The sequence below is a fragment of the Mixophyes fleayi genome, chromosome 10, assembly GCF_038048845.1.
Source record: "Mixophyes fleayi isolate aMixFle1 chromosome 10, aMixFle1.hap1, whole genome shotgun sequence".
Classification (NCBI taxonomy): Eukaryota; Metazoa; Chordata; class Amphibia; order Anura; family Limnodynastidae; genus Mixophyes; species Mixophyes fleayi.
In genome coordinates, this window is record NC_134411.1 from 20,463,289 (window position 1) to 20,481,185 (window position 17,897).

General features: G+C 39.6%; 1 protein-coding gene across 3 annotated transcripts in view; it reads left to right on the forward strand.

Moving 5' to 3' along the window:
- Positions 1–17,897, forward strand: part of METTL15 (methyltransferase 15, mitochondrial 12S rRNA N4-cytidine) — a 173,010-nt gene that overhangs the window by 15,839 nt on the left and 139,274 nt on the right. For all 3 annotated transcript variants that reach the window (XM_075188017.1, XM_075188016.1, XM_075188018.1), the window contains exons 2-3: positions 7,893–8,049; positions 10,010–10,196. In XM_075188017.1, the coding sequence (XP_075044118.1) occupies positions 10,014–10,196 (183 nt within the window). In that variant the 5' untranslated portion in view covers positions 7,893–8,049; positions 10,010–10,013. The remainder of the gene's footprint in view (positions 1–7,892; positions 8,050–10,009; positions 10,197–17,897) is intronic.

Below are 17,897 nucleotides of genomic sequence, written 5' to 3' on the forward strand. Positions count from 1 at the left end.
GTTTTAGAAGAGAGGTATGAAATTGTAATTCCCAATTAAAGAGGGAAGTTTCAATTGTACTGTGATGATTAATGATTTGAAGGACCTTTATAGGCCCCAATGACTTTGGTATACCCAATATTTAGTGCAAGGTATTTTAATCTTTTTTTTTGTAAATCTCTTTTTTATTGAAAGATTGAACAGCTTTTACAAACATATCTATTTTGCATAGAACAATGCATTAAGAATATTCAAAAATATTACATAAAGACACATATACATGAACACGATTCGACAGTAGTTCAGCATAAAAATAAAGTACCATTTAGTATTCAATAATACATCATGTAGGGATGGGGGAAAGACAAAGAGGGATAGAGAGAGGGAGAGAAAGGTAGAGCGGGAGGGGGGGGAGAGAGTAAGGGGGGTTCATTTATTCCACTGAGAATATAGTGGTGAATCCTTGAATTCGAGCCACTCAAACCATATGTAATGATATTCCCTATATTTGTCCTTTGAGGAATAGAGTATGTCGTCCATTATTCTATAGGATTCTATTCGGGCAAACCACTCTCTAATGGTAGGGATATTCGGGGATCTCTAATGTACTGGAATCACGGCCTTTGCCGCGTTGCTAAGGTTTTTAATTGTTGATTTTTTGTATTTAGAGATTGTCATTTTATTATAATTCAATAACCAGTATTTGGGGCAATTAGGTGGCTCAACGCCCGTAATTTCTTTAGTAATTAGAAGGACTGCATCCCAAAAAGTTCTAAGAGCTATGCATTCCCACCATACATGTAACGGAGTGCCCGGCGCAGACATACATCGCCAGCACACGTTCGACATCCCAGGAACCATCCTAGCCAGCAAGCTAGGACATCTATACCATCTAGTCATCAACTTATACTGTGTTTCCACCACCTGTATACTGACCGAGCTCGACTGGGTGCGTAAGAAGATATCTTTCCAATCTTGTTCAGATATCGAGCAAGTCAGCTCCCTCTCCCAGTGTCGTATGAAGGTGGGTTGTTTATTAAAGGTGTTTTCAATGAGATTACTATAGATGAGAGATAGAGTATGTCTAGGATATAGCGGAGAGGTACATAAAGATTCAAACTGTGTAAGCGGCCGCCCCACAGACTCCCGTACCTCCAAGGATCCGAGAAAATGGCGGAGCTGTATGTATCTCCAAATCTCCGCATTCGGAAGTTTCCATTTAGATTGGAGATAGGTATTTTAATCTTAAAGTTTTTAGTAGAAAGTCACACTTAACCCTGAATCCAATAATGAGGAGACAATGATATTTATTTGCAATGATTTTCTGAGAATATTTTTTTTTTCCATATTTTCTTTGATCTTTTTCCATGTTTTAGTCAATATGTTAGAGTTTTTGCTTTAGTACATTTTGAAGCAAACTGTGAATCTCTGCCAGAGACTATATTTTCCAAAATCCAATGTATTCAATACCATTAGGAATCTCCCGTGCTGCTCCCCACTTATGGAATTCCCTACGACGCCCAATCAGGCTTTCAAATCTTTTTTTAAAGATTACCTTTTCCCTGATGGTACTATTCACACTAATACACGCTCACAGCTGTCCCAATCTCCACTCTAAGACACACTCGCTCCTCTTGTTTCATCTGTGTATCTAATGAGCAGCGTCCTCTATACCCTTTGTTTTCATATCTGTATTTATTTTGTCTGCCTTGTATGGCCTTGTTCTATGTATGTTCCTGTTTTTTGTATGTCCTGTTTTCCCTACTATATAGCGTTGTAGAACACTGTGACACCTTAGAAATCTACAATAATAATAATAATTAGGTGGAGCCTGGTCCCATTTAGCAACAAGCAGAAAGATGCGATCTTAGAACAGTTGACATTTGTATTCTGTGAATCATTGGAACAGGGAAATCATGGTGTTCTTGTGAAAAACTACAACACATCAAAAGAAAAATAAGCCTTCAGGTGCTAGCAATTAAGAGATTTATATAAACTGTGTATAGATATCAATACATCGTTAGAGGTCTGCATCCTCACTTCTGAAGAAATCACCATGGCGATGAACTGCGTCAAGTAAAATATGAGTTTATTTGGGGGCTATTGTCTACTATTCTGAATTTTGGAAAGTTTGAATGTGTTCGGACACCTTCCTTGCCAGCAAAGTGCAACAAACAGTAGAAGTGCAAAGCAATTCAAAGGACTGGTGAGATATGTGGAATTCTTCTGCTGCTCATTGGGGATACAGATATTCTTAAAGGGAGGTCATTACATCTGTTCCAATGTATTTAGGTCCACACAGACAAACACCAAGTACCTTATTTCAGCTTTATATTACAGGAGGGGATTCCTCTAATATTGAATGGGGATATCTTATTCTTAAAGGAAAACTTTTTTGAGTTTTTTTTTTTTGTACATTGGACTACACTGGATAACATAATTTTAAATAGTTTTGCTACTATCCCGATAAACTCATAGAAGGGCTAAGAGTCCCTATTCTTATTTTTATACTCTTTGGAGAACATTCTTTTAAGGTGTATTTATTTGAACGTTTCAAATAATTCCCTATTTTTTATATAAATATATTATTTTTTATTAGGGCATGTATATTGTTAATAGGTGCATAACTGATTTATTTATGTTTGGTTATATATATGCTTGGTACCAGGTTGATAAATGATAGTACATTTTTTCTCTTTTATGAAAAGACCCTACCTGGCTTTACAGGTGATAAGTCGTTTTGCTTTTTCATTGCATTCTTATGATCTGTAAAATAATCCGGTAAGGGGGGGGGGTGTATTTTAAATAAAGGATTGCTGTAAGTACTGGACCTCCCATTTATACGTCTTTTCCCTCTGGTTGATACTATTGGACAAAAGTAGACGCCCCTTTATTTCCTTTTTTATTTGGTTCTCCCACCCCTATCTCCGAGGCATCCACATTTACAAAGAAGGGGCAGTGGGTCCCTGGATAAGCTGGAATTGGGGCTGAGCTAAACGCTTTTAAGTGTTTGCAAGACCTTATCTGCTTCAGGCGTCCACAACATTTGCTCCTTTCCTTGTAAGGGCCATGATGGGAGCCACTATGGAATAATGTTTTTAATAAATTGATGATGGTAATTGGAGAAATAGAAAATTAAACAAAATTGAATCCATTTTAAGATTAACTGGTTGAACCCGTTTTAAAACTGCCTGTACCACGAAAGGACCCGTAGAGAGCAATACTCTCAAAGTAATATAAGCAGCAAGAAAACACATTTTGTCAAGTTCAGAATGCATATAAAGCATTATCTCAAGTTGCTGTAGAACCAAATATGTTGTCTGTGCTCAGTTATGGGAGAGAAAGAATCATTATTTTTATTATTCCTATTCTTATTATTTATGGCCAACGTATACACAGCACTTTACAGAGAATGTTTAATTATTCACATCAGGATAAGTGTTCAGTAAAATATTCCATTGTCTTGATGTATGTAAGGAAACTATATCTGTAAACAATGGCCATCCTGAGGAAAGGCTAAATCTGCAAAGACTGTCCTGAGTGCAGCCTGCTTCATAGGTGTGCTAATCTCTTGCCGATCGTGGTAGTGGGAATATACCTTCAGAGGACCAGCCACTGTCTATTAGTACTGTCCAGCTAGACTCCAAGAAACTGCAGACAAGGAGTGAAGTCATTAATCCAGGGAGATTGGCACAGTTGGTTACATCTCCATTCATTAGGCGCCTTTGTTTGAGATCCATTGTGGAAACATGTTATCTACAGACTATGTGGAGTCGCTACTGGCAGGAGGTCTGAGCTAGAGATAGGCAGCATCTTTCCAGCCCCAGCAGACTAGAACCTTCATTTGGGTAGGTAGAAGATAAAACCACCACTCTGGAAGATGGAGACCAAAGACTGGATAAAAAGGCTGGGCCTGGAGACCAGATGGAGACTGACTGTGTTCAGTTTGAAGATTGTGCAGCTGGAAGTTGGGATTAGTGTAGGGTTTACTGCTCCTACTAGACTGACCAAGAATTAGAAGACTGAGGGTCGGCATATATTCATTCTTTATGTGGATCTGTTTGACAGCGAAAGTGGGGTGATGTTGAAGCAGGACCTCTGCTGTGCTATCAGTTGTGGGACAGGATCCTCGCTAACAGTGGATTAACATTGAAGCCGATATCCCTCGGTTGGCTATAAGGAGATCATAATTGTATTTTTGTCTCTGTGTTTTTTATTTTATAACTGTTATAGTGTGATTGATTTAACCCTTTCATGCTATAACTCTGTTGGTGATTTGAGGTAAATAGGCGTAAGCATTCTTTTTTCACATATTTTCCTGGTTGTGAAAATATGTTAACATATCCTCTGTACTATAGGTGAGTGATAGGCCGAAGAAAGCACTGACTATGCCGGTAAACTGCGCCAGTTGGTGCGGGCAAATAGTCCGTGGGTGTCCAGTTCTGCGGATTAACGCGTAACAGGGCTTTGATACTTGGAGCCACAGAATCTTGGCATTAATTTAAAATAATTACTTGATTTTTTTTTAAATGCCTAGAAGGACTTCTAATTGCCAGAGACACATTCAGATAAATACTTTTTTTTTATTCTTGAGAATGCAGCTTCTCGGGAACCTATCTGATTCTGGCCTCTTGAGTAGTTCCCTGAGTGCAAAATTTCCTGAACCACCTTGGTCAGAATTCCAAACTGTTTTGCCAGAATTTGTGGTGTTGGATCCATGTAATAAAGTTTTATGCCTGTGATGCTCTCATGTCCGGACCCTCTCCCTTGAGATATACACCAGTGACCAGGCTCACGCGTTCCTCTATAACGGATTCTTTTCTCTTAAAGCTAGCTGTGCTTACCGGCACTCAGTTGCCACCAGAACCTATGCACAAGTCTGAGGTGTTTATCAGGAAGAGATACAGGTACCTAGAAAACTACTGGGTTAAAACTGGTTCAGAGATGTAGATCTAATACCAAAGCTAAGGTCAGCAACAGTTTGGCAAAGACAAGACCAAAACATCTTTCCAAAACAGTAGTCCAAATCCAAGGTTAAGGTAGACAGATAGCTGGCAGTATCATACACCAATGGAACTGTGAGTATTTGCATGCCCTGGAACTTGTAAAGTACCCAACATGTAAAAAGAACCTAAAATATGAACGCAGCGTCTGTCATGACTGTATAAAAGCGCAATGTGGCTATTAATTACTCAAAAATGTACCCTTATTGGTGTGGCACAGTGTTCTACCGAGAAAATTTTGACAGTCGGCTGGCATTAGAAGCAGCCGGGTGGGGGCAGTTGTAATACTTTGCAATAATAGAGAAAAATGTTATTGCCCACACCTGCAAAGACTGGTGGTCAGTGCTCACATAGTGCCTGTTCTAATAGGAGAAAGAGTGGTTTATTCTGTTGGGCTCCAAGAGCCTTGGTGGCAAGTAAAAAACAGCCGGGTTGAGCACCCGCAAAATAGGTGCTGGGAAGGACACTGTGGCGGGGTGCATGCCCTAATCAACACCCCACGCAATTCAATTTCAGCTGGCTATGCAGACTTGCCAGCTTCCGAGCCTGGACCCTGACAAGTGATCAGATACACCTGCAGTGCTCCATCCTGACTGTATAAAGAACAAGATTTTATTACTAAATAGCCTGTGTCTTTAGTGCAGTGACCTGTTACATTTCAGGGGTTGGCCCTCTAACCTTCAAAAAAACCGCAAATTACCCTTAATCTCAGTATTAAGTTAAAACTATTGATTTAATCAAAGAGACATATCTATAATAACATAGCATGAATTTTAAAGTGTCACAAGCTCTAACAAACAAATCTCACAAGCAGGAATATGTTGGGGGCCGCAGGTGAAGGTTCGGAAGGCTGCTTATTGCCCATCACTGCTCTTGCAAGATGTAAATAAACCATTGCAGTCAAATTCACTGAAAATGCATTATATAAGTCAAGAGTTCTTGTGCAACCTCTGAGGGTTAATGGTAATTATCCCTCACTGCTAGTTTCTTATATTGCTTTAAAAATATTCATATCCCCTAGCCACATATTCTCAAATGAAAGAGAAAGATGACTCACTGTCTACTGTTAAATCCTAATTGTAAATGTATAATTGAATTTCTGCTGTTAACTTTTCTTTGGTAATTTAATTTATTAGCCTATTTATGTGCTTTCTTTTTTTAACCTATTCCCTATCAAACGGGGTTTGCAGAGATGATGTCTTTGATGCCGATACTGTACAGTTTTTTGTTTTAACCAGAAATGAATACGCAGCATGTTTAGTGGAATTAATGGAACTATGTGTTTAAATAAAACAGGGGCTTCAAGTTTTGCCTGGGTGAGGAAAGAAAAGCGGTTATTTAATATAAATAACATGTAATGTTAGGTGTTTAAAAAAAAACCCAGTCCTCTTTTCACTTGATCCTTTATGATGAAGTCTGAATTAAAATTCTATTGCAAAACATAAGTAAAAATGTCTGTATTATTTATAGGTCACAAAAAGTTATATGTAATGTATAACATTTGGGACTGATGTGAATGAGTTCTCTGTACAGCGCTGCGGAATCAGTGGCGCTATATAAATAAATGGTGATGATGATGATGTTGGTCACTAAGAGGCTCTCTGTATTTTATTGTGGTCATGAGAATGCTTTCTGTATTTCGTCAGCATACTTATCAACTTTCACCATAAACCCTTTGGGAGATCCCGGGGGGCGGGGGGGGGGGGGGGGGGGTTGGGGGGTTAAGCAGCAGTCACAGGGAAATAAAATGTGTATTATGTCCCCGCCCCCCCATGGCGAAATGCGTGTCATTGAGCTGCAGGCCGTGGACACTAATTGATTTACGTAATTGAGGCACTGGTGAAGTGGGCGCGATCTGGGAGAAAGGCCTGCTCTCCTGCGGATCTGGGAGAACTACTCGAAATTTGTGAGTCTCCTGGACATTCCGAGAGAGTACATCAGTCACTACAATGTGCTCTCTGTGTCATAGTTGTCATTGGAATGTATATTATAGAGGTCACTAGAATATTCTCTTATGTAAATTGGACAAACTAAGTCTCTGTATTGTGTAAAGTTACTAGAGTAGGCCCTGCATTGAATATTTGTCAGATTGGGCTTGTTGAATCTCATAGCTCTTTGAAATAATAATTTTCCATATATTTAATTGGCTATGTAAAACTACGTCGTCATTCGGCAAACCAGGTCAATGGGTTTTGGCAGTACCAATTTTCCCGGAGTGGCATACTGCTTTATGAGCTTAGGTCACTTACTTATGTTTCAACTCATTGCTTCCCAGGTCACATGTTACTAACTTTCCCCTAAACTGTCCCGATCCAAGCAATTGTCTGTCTAGTACCTCTGGGTTATACCATATTTGTGCTATTTGCATATCAAGTATGATTTTAATTTGAGGTGCATTTTACTAGGGTCAGAGCACTTTCTGTGTTTTATACTTCTTGAAAACTGGATCCACACAAACATGTAGAATGTTGACAGTAGCACAGAGTGTTTCAGTTCAGCATCTGCAGGTCCATGTGTTGACTAATTTGAGGTGGGAGTGGTTAGGCCAACATTAGCATCTAAATATTAGCAGCGTAGGGGGAAATCCAGTTCGCCGCGAGGTCCCGCCGGACATCACCTCATTGTCAACCGGTTTACATTGGCAGCCACTAAAAAAAGAAATCACTAATTTTCTGCTTGTTTCGCCATTGGGCGCAAGGTAAAATGAGCAGAAATTTCAGTAAAAACTCCCATGCCTTGTGTCTCCTCCCACTGAGTTTTAATGTGAGGTTCTTGTCAAACTGGTGTGGGAAGGTTGTGATGTCAAACACACGTCTATAAAACAATGTTCATACATGCAGCTTATTCTTTATTTTAATTGAGTTTACTGTACCTCACAACAATTCCGATCTTTCCATTTTCTTTATGCAGGCCTTCATATAAAATTGTTGGGGGTAACCAGATTTTGCCATGCTCTGCTGGAACCTATCCTGCATTCGCACACCTACGCAAGCAAACCTTTTTTCATAGGGTAACTCCCTGGCTCTCCTTTAATTCTTGGGACGACAACACAATACCAACCACAAAGGTAAATGTTTTTTAAGCAAGGAAGTCTATATGAAGTACTGCGTGGTTCGAGAATAGGATAGCAAATATTTGAAATTTTGAAAATTTACTTTAAATAAAATAAGATGGATATTTTAAGCTGGGTACACAAATTTGCAGTTATTGTGCAGATCACACCTTTCACGATCGTTAGGTCAGATATTGCATAGTGTGTACTCCAAAAACATACTGGTAGGTTAATTGGCTGCTAACAAATTGACCATAGTTTGTGTGTGTGTTAGGGAATTTAGACTCCAATGGGGCAGGGACTGATGTGAGTGAGTTCTCTGTACAGCGCTGCAGAATCAGTGGCGCTATATAAATAAATGGTGATGATGATGTGTACGCTCCCACGATCATGTTTTATCTGTACCAAAACACATCTGTTGACTTGGTTTTATAAACTTGCTAAAAATCACAATGAACAATGGAAGAATGTTGAGCAAATGTGGAAGTGTGTACACACTCACAACCAGCATCATAGGCAGATATCTATAGAGTGTGTACAGAGTTAGAATCTTTTCATCTGAAGGTTAAGAGATGAAGATCACAGATCTGAAGGTAAATTGTGTGTACACTTGTATCGGCATGCTCATCGGAACTTTCAATTGAAAAATCATCACAGAAATTCCATCTGAAGTAAGATTGCATAGGTGTGTACCCAACTTTAGTCTTTTGCTTACCTACTATACGGTTATCAGCTTGATCTGTTGGGTCCTCGGAGCTCTGCCTTGGTCAAATACTGTGTTGTTGCTAAGTGGTTAGCACTTCTGCCTGACAGCACTGGGGTCATGAGTTCAATTCCCGACCATGGCCTTATCTGTGAGTTTGTATGTTCTCCCCGTGTTTGCGTGGGCTTCCTCCGGTTTCTCCGGTTTCCTCCCACAATCCAAAAACATACTGGTAGATTAATTGGCTGCTAACAAATTGACCCTAGTGTCTGTGTCTGTGTGTGTGTTAGGGAATTTAGACTGTAAGCTCTAATGGGGCAGGGACTGATGTGAATGAGTTCTCTGTACAGCGCTGCGGAATTAGTGGCGCTATATAAATAAATGTTGATGATGACTCTCCTCACACCTGCCCTCACAACCTTGTTTTTTATAGATAAGCTGTGTCATTTTTCGTCTATAACATGCTTCCGGCAAGAGCAAAGTCAGCCTCCACCGCTGGCAGCAGGCTTGGTGGGGAACCTGGCGAATCATGTGTTTTGCTGGACCCCAAATAAATAATAATCTGCAATTCTAGTAACTTTAAAGTTTATTCTTTAAGAAGCAAACTAAACTCAGTAAGGGAAAACACTTACTGGAAAGTGTGTGATGTTTTTCTTATATGTAATGAGTGTAAAATAAAAATCTGCATCAGACCGTACTAATAACAAGGTCATTCATTGAGGATCGTCAGTGACTCGAATGTTGGTTGGACTTCTATAGAACGGGTGCACAATGTTTAAATGATTTTCTGAGTACATTTGGACCACATTTCTCCTGGACGCATTGTATGAATGAGTAACTTTCATCCTCCCAATCTCTCTGTACTTATGGTTACCACTAAATAAAAACACCGTAGAAGTGCGGTGCAGTGAGGAGTGAACATTGCGATCATCCCAACATGTATTTCACATACATTCATGACAGTAGAGTCGTGCTCCATCTGTGAATAAAGCTCTTCTGACTACAATTTACATTTCTTTGCAGCGTATAAAAAATGTTTATGGTGGATTAGTTTCTCTTTAGTTAAAAATGGAAAAAAGATCATATTAAGTGATGATATGAAACAGTGTCCAATATTACTATCCAAATGTTTGGGTCTTTGTTTCGAAAACACAGTAATTCAGTTTGAAGTGCATTCCTATTAATTACAGTTATCAGTTAGAGATGTGTATTTGACAACTCGTGTTCATGAATGTGTTTTGTTTTCTTCCTTGTTCTCTTGGCTGTCTGCAGTACGATGCATTCCTCACTAAGACTAGTGATGTGTAGAATATTCAGCAGATCGTGCAGCTACACCATTGTGCAGATGAGGAGGTTCCAGCACACACAGACGTCTCCAGAAGCACAGAGTGATAGAGCCCTCCACCTACCGGTGATGGTTAATGAAGTCATCAGCTGCTTGTGTCCAAAGGAAGGACAGGTTAGTTAGTCCCATCCTCTCTTAGTGTCAGGAAAGAGAGCTCCATTTATTTTATTTTTTTTCTTTCAAGGTTATATAATGAAAAAAATTGTATTACACTATTGTACGTTTGTTGACATTTGTACTTGTATTGATTATTTATGTTTGGCTGAGAGAGGTCTTGTTCAGCATTTGCCTCCAGGGTGAAGCCAGAACTGGCATCGGTGTTCATTATAGGGCAATGCCCCCCTCCCATCTGGGGCACCCAATGTTTTTTCTTATAAGAGCGGCCAGATTGTGATGTTTCTCATGATGAAGAGAAAAATGTTATCGTAGCTGATGAAAGGGAGTGAGGAGTTTTGAACCTGTTAGGATGGGTGGGTATGAGGCATTGAATGCAGCCCTGCACCAGCTGATCCAGTGTTACGTTTAGTGCACATCTCTTGCTGTAGCGTAGCGGTTCCCAACTAAGTGTCCTTGAAGTGTTCCCTGATGGCCCCAAGTATAATAAAGGTTGGGAACCACTGCTCTAGCAGGCTGAATCCCTAGGACGGGGACAGTCCTCCAGCACTGACAGCTCTCTGTTCTTCATAGTGAGGGATGACGTGGTCTGGAAACACTTGTAAGGTAATAGTAAGGATACCAGGGGTGTGACCCCTACTTAACTGCTACACAGGGGGGCAACTGCTAAAGGAGAAGGGTGTTGAGTTATCCTAAAGGGGACAAAAACTTTAAGGTGAACCTGTAGCCTATGCCCATGGAGGCAGTCATTTTGTGAGGTGAACTATTATTTTTGGTAACGCAGCCTTATATGTCCAGTGGGAACCGGCACCTTGTGAGTCAGACCTCGGGAATATTAATCAGACAGTGTCTCAGAGTTGCGATTGGTTCATTCAAAATTGATGGGGGCCTATCAAAAACCGGATGCCTCCAATGTGTATAGGTGACATGTTAACCAGATCTTAAAAATGCTTTGGGACAAAATAAATTGACATTTTAGCATAATAATGAAGATAGAAGATGTGTTAATAACCAGATTAAGTTGCAACCACAGAGAAACAAATGGTGACACTATAATCCAGCCAGCCTCCCCTTGCATAGACCTGAGGGATAGAAGAGAAACTGATGTTTTGGATATAATTTGCATAGAGAAGAGTGAACATGCCCATACAGCGCTGCGGAATTAGTGGCGCTATATAAATAAATGGTGATGATGATGATAATCAAGATAAGGCTTGCAAACTTGGAGGTACTCCCTTATTCTGTGTGAATTAATGAAGTTTGCAAAATCCAGACATTGTCATTAAAGTGTGTGTGTCGCCTGTAAACGCTTTCAAGTGTTTGTGTTCTCTGTATATTGGCTCAGCCGACAAAGTGGCAGCCGCAACTATGTGTAGGTAACAGGTTCAGTTAGGATCATTGTCTAAAAGTAAAAATAAAAAAAATGAAGATGTGCCACTTGCTGTTTAATCTGAATGTTTTGAGGAATTGTTTGTGTGTCAGCAAAGCTTTGTGTATTGCTGTCATTATATTTAGCCTTCCTTAAGCTCCGTGCGTATTTCTGTCTGCTTCAAACAGAACACCAGCAAAGGACAGGGCATGTAGATGGGTTAATGTCATTAGATGGGTTAATGCCTTTCACTTGTATGTGGATCGGGCAAACATCTGCATTTCTCGCCCCATTTCTTTTAATTACACAAATTGGAAAACTGCAAAAAAATCCGGCCATTCTAGGCAGTGGCAACATATGGGTATACGAGGGGCCAAAATGTAATGACGTCAAACACATATATTAAGCTTAATTACACATGCATCAAAGTCCTCCTGCTGCCATTACATTTCATGTGCACAGCGATCATCTTCTGATGTTTAGCCATAAAATCTGCAAAATAGTGAGGAGAGAAAAATAAACTCTGGGCAGTAAAATCTATTATATAATTAATATAATTTTGTTTTTTATTGAGACTTAAAATGTTACAAGCATTTTATTATTATTTAACTACTTAATATAAATTTCCAGTTGTGGTCTCCCCTACAAAACTATAAAAGCAATACAGATCAAGAGATGCACCCTTCATTAACTGTGCAAGCTGACTTGGCGGTCATGGTTGGAATTACTAGGAATTATTGGTTCTGTTAAATTCAGGGACATTTATAGTTTTTTTTTTAGAGATGTAATCCCCTTTATACCTGGAAGGTGAGTGCATCTAATTTTTACTGCATTTTAATGGTGTTTGAAGCATACAGGTAAACATAGGACCTGCATACAATGAGGTACCCTTGATACTGGGATGCAGGCTTATATGTTTTGATTAAAATATGAACCAATATCTCATGTTTTCATTTTGTAGACACACAGATATGCAGCATTAAGGACAAGTCCCGACAACAACTGTCTTTTTGTTTTGTATTATTAGGAATGTAATTGGTCTGGGAGATTGGGAGGTATTTTGAACAACGCTAGGCAAAATCTTGAAAGTGACATTTCCAAATGCCTATGCTTTCTGTAAAACTAACAATATAAGAAAATTGTCAGAGTTATTGTATATTGTTTTGTTTAGGCTAGTGTCAATTCACCGCAGCGAGAACTGTGAGCTCACATCACCTAATCCGTGCTGGCGATAGAGCGCAAACGCACTGAGTTCCTAAAGTTAAAATACCAGGTGCAGTCTCAGAACAATCTGTTACTGTATAACTTTATGGAGTGGATATGTACCTCATCTTATCGGTTTTCTTTTAGTGTCTTTTGTGTAGGTTACGTTTCCATTGATAGGGTCTCTGTTGGCTTTCTGGTTACAGAGGAATGTATGAACTAGTGAGACTTCACCTGAAATTACAAGAATATGTTGTTTTTGTTTCTTTTTAATTATTGATCTTGTTTGAGTAGTTAACAGTTATATCAGTGATCAGTGTAAATTATTTTTATCTGCAACTTTCAATTTAAGCCATAACCTGTACATTGTTATTTTAACATAGCTAAGGATGTTCTTTCATAAATGACACTGAATAAGCTGTAATAATTATGAGTAAGCCCGATAATGAAACTGTCCCTGCGGGACTAATCTAAGTGTAATGGTGTATAAAGTACATTACTAATTGTGAGCTGTGTCTCAAGAGTGTCGTTCATTGACCTTTATACAAATGTGTGAATTTTTATTTAGCGCTACCATGCAAACAATCTTCAGTTCATGTTTTCCACAATTAAACAGATTGTACGTTATGAAATAGGGAGTCTACCTCTTGACTACACATACCTTAACTACTAATCTAATAACATTGGTTGCAGTCTGTGGAGATAGCATATTAAAGTCGTCCGATCATACTGTATTGATATTTTCTGATTCACTTATCTGTAAGAACTACCTATAGATCATGCTTGCTTAGTATTTCAAGACTTTTTTTCCTGCTTGCATTTCATGCTTCCTGCCAGTGGCTCAAGTATGCAAATTAAATAAATGAGATAGATTTAGCAACAAACATTTTTTTCAAACATATGATCCAGTGGCTAAATCCTTGTTTAATCTGTAAGACATTAAATGGGTTATTGACTTACCTGTTTTATGTAACCAATCCTGCCCCCTTTTTAGAGCAGCTTATTTCGTTAGTGGACACTTGTCATATATATCTTTATCTACTCTTGGTTGTAGGTTGTTCTTGGTTTGTGGCTTTCCCATGCCCACCTGACACCTATAGCTGATGAAATGTGGTGGCATACAGTAATCTAATTATGCTATAATGAATTTATGAAATCTATCACAGACTGTAAACCTAACCGCTAACAGTCACCACTGAATAGCGCAAATTCTGCAGCTATAGCAGTCCGTGCTGTGTTATAAAATACTAAGCGGAGGGTAGCTAGTGTGCACTGTTCAAGGGGTTTTTCTCTCGCTATCTGGTTTGTTTAATTTGATGCCAATCTGCTGAAGAGAATCAAGCAGCGGGCTGAAGAGGGCATCACATTCTTTGATCTGAGCTTCTCCTAGCACCTTATAAGCAATAACTTGTTAAAAGGTGCGCTCGACGTGGATGAGACCAACCCATTTAAAGTAACCTACTCTAGAAAAGAGGGGGGTATTGATATTAATATTGGGAAGAGATAATTTATGAATAAATGACAAAACAATTCATATATTTATATAAATCAAGGATCCTTTGATATTACAGTGAGTGTGTTTATAGCTTAGAATGAGTAGTAAGTAAATAAAGTACAAAAACTAAATAATCCCACTAGTGCAAGCTGGAGAAAAGGTTCCCACTCACAATGGTGCAACAAATTCAGGAATGGTCCCAACGCAGAATTGGCTCACCTGTGAAAATTAAATGGCACATAGGGCTGCCTAGAGACCAATCAAATCAATTTATTTTACATTTGTTTGAGAAATGCGTCAGTCTTACAGCTGCTTAAGTCGTGTAGTCATTTGTACCAGGAATGAAGACTGCTGCAGCTTTTATTATTATATATATTTTCTGTCTGGGTGGTGGTGGAGATGAAACAGGTCAGAGCTTGTTTGTACCGATTATCAATTTGTTTCATTTTTTGTATTCATTTGAAGACGCTTGTACTCACACAATGCTGGAGATGGATTGTGTCAAAGCTTATGTTGCCTATTTGTTGTAAGATAAGCTCAAGCACTGACTATGAAGAAATCATTTGATACTAGATAGAGGATTGGTGAAAAGCATTGTGGTAGCACGGTGGCTCAGTGGTTAGCACTTCTGCCTTACAGCACTGGGATCATGAGTTCGAATCCCGACCATGACCTTATCTGTGTGGAGTTTGTATGTTCTCCCCGTGTTTGCATGGGTTTCCTCCGGGTGCTCCGGTTTCCTCCCACACTCCAAAAACATACTAGTAGGTTAACTGGCTGCTATCAAAATTGACCCTAGTGTGTATGTGTTTGTGTCTGTGTATATATATGTTAGGGAATTTAGACTGTAAGCTCCAATGAGGCAGGGACTGATGTGAGTGAGTTCTCTGTACAGCGCTGCGGAATTAGAGGCACTATATAAATAACTGATGATGATGAAGCATGTGAGGGAGAAAAGGGTGTCAAGCGTAGGGTCTTCAAGGAAAAGACTCTCAAAAGAGTTGAAGTAAGGGCCAGTGCTTGCTTATATCCGCTCCCACCATGCCCAGGAGACCGAGAAGAGTCCTGGACCATACCCATGGACGGGTATCTGCAAGAGCCCCTTGGCCACAGTGATTGCCTTTGCAGCAGTACCAGTGTATTGTGATTGTCTGTATTTGCAATGGCAGCTTCACTATAGCAGGACACCGTACTGTAGAACAGTCTATAAAATCACCATGCATTGCTAGCAGTCAGATAGTTCATTCCATCATCCGTAAATTGTCAATGTGTAGCTCATCAGATGTGAGCGCAGGGTTAGTTATATGTTAATGTGAAATTACTGAAGCCAAATTACACTTTTTAAACAGAGAGTATACAGAACCATATGATTCACCCAAAGGAGGGACAATATAATCGAGAGGGTCGGGGGATTTTGGGTCCAAAAGAGGGATACGTATTTACAGTTCATCTGGTACCTCATACTGCTATGTATATTCAATACTGGTGTTCTCACCAAAATATGCAGCCCTGCTTAGCAAGTGTGTGAAGCCTGACTGAATAGAGACTTGGTGTCTGGTTTGAGCTGCTGTTAAGTCTTCATGTCTCCGCTCCTCTGACAGCTGAAGCTGAAAGTCTGCTCACCTTTCTGTGTGTCTGGTACAGAATGTATGTCACACACTGGGGAGATGGGACAGACTTTCAAGTTCAGCTCTGAGTGGGCTGAAAACGCAGAAGTAATACAGCAAAGCTGACTTTCTTCCAGCTGTGGCTTCCCCCAGTTTATAAATTGACATTTTTTTTTTTGGTGTATTGTGTGGGTGTCTACATGGAAGATAGATATTTTCCCCTGCTTTTTGTGTCTGGTTTTATTAGGAAATACAAATTGTGCTAGTCTTCGTATACCTACAAAATCAATGCAGGGAATTCCTTGTATTTTACACGGAAATCTACAGATATGTCCTGCAGCATCCGTATTGCCATGTTTTTATTGTTGAAATTGAGTTTCACTTACCTGGTGTGTGTTCTAAATATCAAGGGTAGTAAATAATTACAGGTGCACTAACCTTAAAAAAACGTTTTTATATTTTATTCTTGGGAATGTATGATCCTGTCCTGTCATTAGTGCAGCAACCATGATATAAGCTGCCGTTTTTTTCTGTTTTAAAGATTTGGGATCACTGTGTATCGCTGTGTAAGCAAGACCTCTGTGTATGTACGAGATAAGTTAGGTCTCTCATCTCATTCTCCATTCAGCCATGTTGCCAGGCTACCTAATTACACTGTGAACACCATTCCTCAATTACTGATTACACCATAACATACGTTTCAAGCCTTCAGATATGAAAAGAGGATGTGGGAGGGTCTTGGTGATGCAATTTGCATAGACAGGTGGGTGTAGCAAGGTTTACAATGCCACAAATTGTATTTTCACTCCTCTGCTCAACCAGTATTCACTGAGGTAGGCAGTGTTGGATGACACAGTTTGTGTCATTACATCATCCAGAGACCCAATACACCACAGGGAGCGGTCTTCAACAAGGGTTACCTGCTCTCCTAGGAGTCTGAAGGTCTCCAGTTAATCCAAGCTTCTTTCAGACACTGCTATTTAGAACCTCATCTGTCTACACTGCTAGTAGCAGAGCTAAAATGATTTTAACAGTTTAGTGTTGATAGATGTGTGAAGTACCTTGAGGGAGAGGAGATAAAACTTTTGGTGAAGTTCTGTCCACCATTAACATAACCTCTCTACTACCATTTTGGGCCCACAAAGAAAAAAAGCTCTTCTATGAGTGTGTGTAAAACTATCCACACAAATAATTGTCTACACCAAGCCTAGCCAACCTGTAGTTCTCCAGGTGTTGTGAAACTTTACGTCCTAGCATGCCCTGCCAGCTATCGGCTGGCTATCTACTGGCAAAGCATGCTGGCGCTTGTCGTTTCACAACACCTGGAGAGCCACAGCTTGCCAGGTGGTGGTGCTGTTGTAAAACAGCCGGCTATTCAATAATAAGAAAATGAAAAAAAAACCATCTCTGTCTCTTCTCCACTGATTGGCGCAAGCTAAATCTTCATCGATCATCAACATTTATTTATATAATGACAGCAAATTCCTTAGCGATTTACAATTAGGAACAAACACAGTAATAAAACAATACTGGGCAGTACAGACAGAGTGGTAAGAAGGCCCTGCTCGCAAACTTACAAGGACAATGGGAGTCGGATACTTGAGGTTAAATCTACATATTGCATATTGGTCCAGCCTTGAGTGCAAAGGTAAAAAGTGTTTTAGTTTGCTTTATGGTGCAGTCACACAGCAATGTTGGTAAAAGGGTTGTTGTTGTGTATGAACTCTGTAAAGGGTGGTAATGGAGTAACCTAGTGAGGTTAAGTGAGCGGTTGAGGAATATTATAAGTTTGCCTGAAGAGGTGGGTTTTCAGAGAAGACTTGAAGGTTTGAAGACCAGAGGAAGTCTTATTGTGTCAGGGAAGGAATGCCACAGAGTTGGTGTAGCCAAAAAAGTTCTTTAACCGGTAATGGGGGCATGTAATGAGAGTGGAAGAGAGGCACAGATCTTGTGCAGAAAGAAGGTTTTAAGTTGGGAGATATTTTGAGACAAGTGAGAAGATGTATTTTGGTGCAGCTTTGTTGATG